Raw genomic sequence first — 7910 nt, 5'->3', positions numbered from 1 at the left:
GACCCCAGCAACTTTCTCATCTTCCTCCACAAAGACTGCTTTGAAAACTCACGTTTGTTTCAAGAGGATTTGCTTGAAATTTTCAGAGAAATATAGTTTCTTTTAAATCAATGAAAAAAAGCTCTGAAGGAATGTTGTGCCTTCAAGGACATTGTCTTCAACTTGTTTTCTGTTAAAGGGAAGAAAAAACCTGCTGAATTGATCTCTAGTGAGTTTAAGGGCTGGGTGGGGAGTGCGGTGTACCACCTGCCTACCGCAGAGGATGAAAACCCACAGCCCTCCCGTCCCTGGAAAGAGTCGGGGCTGAGGGTTAGTGCGTACCCCGGGACTCGCAGTGGAAAGATCGTCATTGCAGTGCTGGGAATGCAAACCCAAAGCCAGTTTGGGGAGAAAATTTTTTCTGATTTAGGCAAATATTCTTTGCTGCATGGCACTAGAAGTTCAGGAGATACGAAAAGATGTAGTTAAAAGCTCTTTACCTCCACGTCGGGACCTGGAGACATGCTGTGCTGCCAGGGACAAGGAGTACTTTGGTCTGCAGCTCCCCAGCAGTTGTGCATCAGGGTGCTCGTGGGAACCAAGCACACAGAAGAATACCAGAGAAAAGCACTGGAAACTGTTTCAGCTGTGGGGAATATTCCCGTTTGAGAGCAAGTGAAGTGTTCTCCCTCCACCAGGTGCTCCTGCTGTAACACAGACCAGCACGTTCTCACTTGGAAGTGACCCGACTGCCTAAACCGAGATTTGAATTGGGAGAAGTTCAGCAACAATTCACTTGTGTCTCAAGATTTCCCGCAGCAGGAACCCTAGCAGGCTTGTAATTCCCTGCCGCAGTCTGTTAACGATCTCTCTGCCCACGTAAGCAAATACTTGGGCGCAGCAGGCACTGGGAAGGAGCCGAAGCCACGAACCCCACGTGCCATCAGTCTGCAGCGCATTGCCTCGTGCATTGCAGGCTCAGGAATGACTTTCTGGGAGCTGACTCTTCTTGCACCAGGGCTTTGGATCCGGGCTGTATTGTGGACCCGGCCAGGCGTGTGTAACAGCCCGAGAGGTGGCTGGGTCCAGCTCCCAGGGACCTCAAACTGCGGCATCTGGAGTCCAGCGCGGGCTCATGAAGGACAACTGTGAACATTCAGAAACACAGGTACACTCTGTGTGCAGTAAGGGAGGAAACCTGTGTTTGACATTATTTGCTTAAGCTCATTCTTAGAAATATTATTTAACGTGCTTTCTGAAAACATTCAAATCCCCTGCCAGGTTTCAGCTCCCAGGAGGGGGGGTGGTTTCGACTCTATTGTCCCTGAAAGTGCCATTTTTAGAACAGAGACGTCCCAGGGAAGTTTGTATCCCCGCGCTACGTGCCATTCCTCATCCAGGCAACGGCACCCATCATCAGCGCTACATTTATGGTAATAAATTTAAATAAATCTAACCACTAGGAGTTGTCTGGAGAGCATTATCTCCCGCCCTGCAGAGCTCGGGCAGCGTGTTGCCCCCTGCCAGGCAGCCCTTCCCCTGCTTCACCAAAACCCCTCCAGCCGACCGCTCACCCCGCACAGCTGAGCAGGGCCATCGGCCAGCACACAGTGACCACCATGTGCCACTGTGGGAGAAAAGACGACGTCAAACACCACAGAGCTAAAATATGCTGTGAAGGAGTTAACTCCTGGTGAAATAAAGGTTTAACAGAGCTGGTAACTGGAAGCGGAATAGCTGATCTTTGTATCGCCTCGGTTCAACACCCACCCACCCGTTTGTACTTCCTTGATGTCACTAAGCCACCTCTGATCTTTCAGAGTTGAATGAGCGTGTTTTCGCTGGCGTACTTACCAACAACTAAATATAAAATGTGGGAATGAAGCCAAATGCCCTGGAAGGATCGCTTGGGTTTGTTTTCTCCTGGAGTCAACAGCAGCATAACGTCACAGTCGACATCGAGGAAGTTGTGCAATTTTAAACTGTTTGGGCCCCACGGTTCAGTGCTTTTAGAAGGAACTGTTTATTTCTGTTGTTTAAGTCTTCCCAGCTAGCACCTTCCCCCTTCGCCCTGCTGCCTGCGAGAGTCCCGTGGATTCAGCAGAGTATTCTCTGCCCACACAGGCGCATCACACACAGGGCTCCATCTTTCACTTGGCTACAGCTTTTCCACCTGAACCTTTAAACTTCTTCACAGGCAGCTTCAAAAGAAACCCCCTCCCTTACCCTCAGCATTAGAAACTTGTGTGTGTGTGTATATATATGTGTATTATTTACCACAATCCCACACCACAGGGAACACACACACAAGGTTTTTCCACAAAAGGGGGCTTTACATGTTAAAAAAACCCAAAAACAAACAAAAAAAAACCCCACAAACCCCACCAAATCCCCAAAACCCGAAGATCCAAGTGTGCTGAGTTGCCAGACTTCAAGCACCACCAGCGTTTATATTTATTTAGCTCTTGACCAGTTTCCGAGAGCTGCCGTAGGCTCTTGCCCAGGATGTACCACCACATTTCCACCCCATCGAAGCGCAGCCTCTCAGGGTTGTCCCCAGTACTGCCACCACCGCAGCGTGGGGCAGCTCAGCAGGGCAAAGGAACCGGCTCTCCCTGCGCCCGAGCCAACGTGAAGGATGCGTGAGCCGAGCCAGGCTCCGGGTTCTCAGAGCGGAACACGTGGTATCCCAGTTCCCTGTGCTGGGAAAAGCAGGGGCAGGAAACAAATTATAAATAGGGCTCAGCAAGAAAAAACAATTCCAGCTCACGGTAAATGAAGATCTTGAAGTAAGGTCTTTTCTTACAAAAGCACAATACAGTCCAGTGACTGCATGGGGTGATGCTGAGTCACACCAGGGCTGGCGGGCAGGACCCTCCCCAGGGATGCTGACGGCCAACAATAACGTGCATGCTCCAGCAAGCGGAGTTTTGGGAAATGTTTGCTGGAATTATGTTATTTGGCTTCTGAAAGTTTACACCTCTGTTGCTGAAGTTTCTGCAAGAGTGGAAGGACTGGACTAATTAATTCAGGACCTCTCACATCCCAGATGCAGAGCTCAGCTTTTCGTCCTAGAATATTCTGATTCAGGGACAACAACTAGCCGTCTGGCACCCAACGTCAGGACCAATGCTCACAGCATCCTCGTCGTACTTTTTGCCACGTGCAGTGATTTTTTGCATCGCCAGGTGGGCAAGAGAGGGCAAAGCCACGTGCCATTCTGTTCAAACAACAAACTACAATGAGTACAAAGACGTACACCGAGTCCTCACCTCTCCATACAGCCCACAGACACCCCTGCTCCCAGGTGCCTCGCGCTGGAGCACTGAGTAACAAATAGCTCCGACAGGATGATCCTGCAAATACTGAAAGATGGGTGAAATTGAAGCATCTAACAGGAGGGGAAGGGGTCTGCTATCAACTCCTGACAGTTTCCAACCACAGCAGGAGGAGAGCACAGCCAGGTAATGAGGAGAGATGAACCAGCGATGACAGCTCCCACCCAGAAAATGGCTTCAACTTCTCCAAATTCAAAGGCTTCATGCGTGGTTTTAGGCAACACAGCCGGGTTTGTCCCCAGCTTCACCCTCTGTGAAAAGGGGGCAACGGTACTTTTTCACCTGAAAGTCAAAGCTGGTAGAACCAAACGCATTAAATACCTTACTCGGATACTGCACTAACTGGAACAATAAAGGACTGAAAACAGGCCACTAACAATTTCAAATCAATTTTATTTTCTTAAATTGGTGTTGTACAATTTAAAGCCAAAAAAAAAGTCACACAAAACACAAATAAAAAATGTTGACAAAGTATCAAGCATTACCTTATAAAGAACATCATCATACGCTCTCACAAACCTGAAGATACATATTTATTAGACTGAGGTTTCTTGAAATCTATTAAAGACGCTACACACAAACGCTGCGACAGTAACAAAGCCATGACAATAGCAGGTGGCCTACACTAGCAACTTCAACAATGGTTGGGGGTTGGTTTTTGGGGTGTTTTCTTTTTTTGTTTTTTTGCATACCTTATTGTCTACAAAGCAATAAATATGTTTCACCAAAAAAGTTGGTTTCACGCTACATGCAGTTAGATAAAAAAAGAAAGTCACCAAAGTGATGGCAAAATAAATCACCTGTCTGATTTTTCTTTTTTTACCCCCCTTTTTTTGGAGGGGGTTTTGTGTTTTTTGTGGGTTTTTTTTTTTTTTCCCATTCAAGCACAGTGGCTAAGTTTCAAGTATTGAGAGAAAACATATATATACACGTTTGTGTTTGTGTGCGTATCTATATACATACACACACACACACCCCCTTGTATGTATATACACAAACACATACATATATATTGGTTGTAGGTCTGTAAACGACAAATTTTTTGGAGCAATATATACTTGTGTACACTGAATGTGGACAATTTTGGTACATTCAAGTAATTAAGTACAGCTGGAAGGTTAGCGCTGAGCTCGCCGCGCACGGGGACGGTGACACCTGCGGCAGACGCGGGTGCCGGGCGCTGGCTGCGGTTGCTGTCCCGGGGGTGCCGGGAGGGTGCGGGGCGCGTAGCGGTGTCCGTACTGCAGTCCGTCCTGGCTTAGTGCTTTGCTGCTGCCTCCCGCTGCGCCGCTCCCGCCCACAGCGTAGCCCTTTGCACAACGGGTAAAATCCTTCCGGAAGCAGTCTGGGTCTCCTCGGCATTTCTGGCCACAGGCTGGGGGGGCTCGTTGGATGTTTTCTTGTTTGTTGTCTTTTTTTTTTTTTTTGTAATTTATTTTATTCTTTTTTTTCCCAGGCACAAGCACAAATGGCCACAGAAGCAGCAGGCTGCAAACGTACGATGTAACAGCGGCCCAATACCGAAGCATTTGTCAAAGCTACACTTAAGCTTCCCTGGTTGGGGCAATTTGAAATCTTTTTAAATTTGTGTATTGGCATTTCTGCTCTGCGATCAGAAACACTCACATTGCCAAAGATATTGCCAGCTCCAAACTTAATTAAGTTGCTCCTGAAACCCTTGTAAAGTATCACACTGAACGTGCCAATGTTGAGAGGAAAAAAGCAATGAGGACTTAACCACCACGTGCAAAATATTTTTAGATCCCCAAAAACAAAGCCTGAGGTTTCAAGTTGCTTTCAAAGATACTTTTCTGCCCAGCGCTAACAGAATACTGCCATGACTCTGATAAATTAAGACACACACGCGTGCACGCAGACAGACGGAAAGGCAGCCAGCTATCCTCTCACGAACATGCTCACCGCATTCGAAGCCTCAACCAAAACTCCAGCCACTCGCACCCGCAGTCTCATTTGGCTACAGAGTCTCCTTAAAAGAAATGCTGAACATAAAACTGAACACTACAAGATTTCTTTATAAAAAAAAATGAAGCAGCAAATAAAACTTCTTAAAAAAATGCGTTTCCAACTGTAAGTGTGTAGGATCTTAACGCCTGTTCTCGAGCTCTTATAAAGCACAGAGCTTTGTACTGACTGTCCTTAAAAGAACATTTAAATAAAAAACAAAACAAAAACAAAACACATCTTGGTACTGCCAGTCAGCTTTGCCTGGTGTGGAGGAGGAGCAGCACAGACTCTGCAGTGCTTTTTGCCTCGCACTCACAAGATACAGTACAGTTAAATACGTACAGTTACACACAAACCATATATATATCAATATATATTCACCCTTAGGAATACATATTAATATACGCACACACGTAGTGCAATAAAACAACCAGGAAGCAAGGAAAGGAATAAAAAGAACAGCATTCCTAACAGTCGTGATGTTCCTGGGTTGTTGTGTGATGCAAAGTCAACTTCTCAAAGTTCCCATAGTGTGTAAAGTGCTCCTTTGATTCACAAAGCTAGTGTTTGCAGTTCGGGGGGGGGGAGAGGGGTCACCGAGCCAACAGCCGAGAGCAGGACAGCGCTGGGGCTTCCTCCTGGGAGATATGTACTGACAGGCCGGGCTCAACAGCCGGCACCCCGTCACATTGATCCCGCTGAGCTCGGGGACCCGGGGAGGAACGGATTCGTTTTGGCTTCTTACAAACACAGGAGCGTCACGCTCTCCGTCGTCCTCCTGTTTCCTGCGCAGAGTCTCGTTCCCCATGTCGTTGGCCCATGCAGGCGGAGAGGCAGCCCACACATGGCCACGGGAGACGCAAACTCCCCCAGCAGCAGCGTGTCCTCTGCTCGCCTGGGAATTCTCTAGAGGTGGGAGCCACTTCAGCAATGCTCCGGCAAAAGGGAGCGGACTCCCTCCTCTCTGCCATTCAGTAAGTCCTCCGAGGCACAGACACGGAGGAGAAGGGAGAAGGGAGAGAAAGGAGGGCAGCCTCAGGTTGCCGGGAGCTTGAAGATGCCTGGCTGTCAGCTGGGGTAGGGGAAAGTACACAAACTGGCCTTGATTTCCGAATGACACCCTCCGACGTGAACTGCAGCCAGCAGTTTCAGCACATCCATTGCCTGCAACGGACACAGCACTGGAATACCCTGTTCTTAAGCAAGAGGGGCAGGCGGCAGTCTTATCCTTCAAAGTGCTGGGAAGAAGCGGACTTCTATCCTTCATCCTCTCTGCCAACGAGGGAAACCTTTCCACATCGGCTACGTCTTCACCCAGGCCTTTGGGCAGGGAAGTATTTGTGCTGCTGCAGTCGCACATCCCTGCGAAGGAATCCGACTCTGTGGAACAACTTCCCAAAACGTCAAAATACAAAACATCGAGCAGTTCATCCTCCAGGTCTCCTTCTGCTGACATCATTTCCCACCACAGCAGCAGGCCGTTGGAAACAAAGTGATCGGCTGGGGTGAGGTGCGTGAAGAACAACACTGAAATCAGGCGCAGAACCCCGACAGCAGAGCTGACAGCCTGCGCTCGATGCACAGTTTACCTGGGAGAGAAAAAGACAACAAAAGAAATCAACTTCTCATTTTCCTGGCAATATAAAGACGAGCAAAACATGCTGGAGATTAAGGAAAAAAAAAAAAGGGCAGAACTTCAGCAAATCTAAGCAGCCCTTCAAGAATCGTTACCACATCCTGATTTAGAGTAGGCGAGGACCTGACCGCAAACACCATGCTGGGAAGGGACAGGTTGAAGGGCTGAATAACTGGAGATCCAACAACAAAAGGCAGGAGGCAGCGCTTCTGACAGAAGTACCAAGATGTTGTAAAAAACCACCGTCCACCAGGACAATTTATTCCCTTTTAGTTACTGGAGTGGCTTTCGCCAGCAGGTAAGATGACTCATGGTCTCCAGTGCCGCTTGTCATGGCTTCCAACCGAGAGGTTGAGCCCAGCCCAGCATGGGCAGTCCCAATTCTCACTGAGCCCAAGACTCTCTCAGAAGCTAAATATCTGGTGGAATTCATTCCTCTCACAGGAAGACTTGCTGTATTTCTAGGTTCATAATTTTCACTTTTCAGAAATAAGTAATCATATACCTGAGATGTAAAATGAAATGCATACCCTACTATAGCCTCCATATGAAGCTGGAACATAGGGTAAAACAGGGAATCCCAGGTTATCAACTGGGAAAAGAAATCTATTAGATGCATTAACTGTGTCTCTGGACAAAAGATGCGATTTAGGTTTGGTAAGAAACAGTACAATAGAAACTACTTTGTATTCCCTACTCACTTAGTACCACACACCACCTGCCAATCTCCCTTTGCTCCCCTTCAGTGAGCCTCATGTCAACTGTGAAAGTTGGTGATAATTAGCTGACTGATTGCCTGTGAGCCAGAAATCTCTTCTCTCATTACCTACCCAAGTGCTCTGCCTACAAGGACTACTAGAGCAGCCTGGCAGCACTCTGGACGCCGGCCCCAGAAAGGCATTTGGTAGCCAGCAGAGGGGAGAGGCAGGGTTTGCACTTCGGCCGTACCCACGCCATCGGGGACCGCTGCGGACCGGCTGGGCTAGACGTGG

The 7910-nt window shown here is 48.1% G+C and overlaps 1 protein-coding gene across 1 annotated transcript in view; it reads right to left on the bottom strand.

The window, feature by feature from the left end:
* Window positions 1–6327: 6327 nt before the first annotated feature.
* ULK1 (unc-51 like autophagy activating kinase 1) overlaps window positions 6328–7910 on the bottom strand; it is a 78431-nt gene continuing 76848 nt past the window's right edge. Inside the window, 1 exon segment of the mRNA XM_009888137.1 lies at window positions 6328–6871. Within this exon segment, the coding sequence (XP_009886439.1) occupies window positions 6816–6871 (56 nt within the window). The 3' untranslated portion in view covers window positions 6328–6815.

The sequence above is a fragment of the Charadrius vociferus genome, unplaced genomic scaffold (assembly GCF_000708025.1).
Source record: "Charadrius vociferus isolate BGI_N301 unplaced genomic scaffold, ASM70802v2 scaffold326, whole genome shotgun sequence".
Taxonomy (NCBI): Eukaryota; Metazoa; Chordata; class Aves; order Charadriiformes; family Charadriidae; genus Charadrius; species Charadrius vociferus.
The sequence above is the reverse complement of the archived record's forward strand: the minus strand, read 5'-3'. Positions and strand labels throughout refer to the sequence as shown.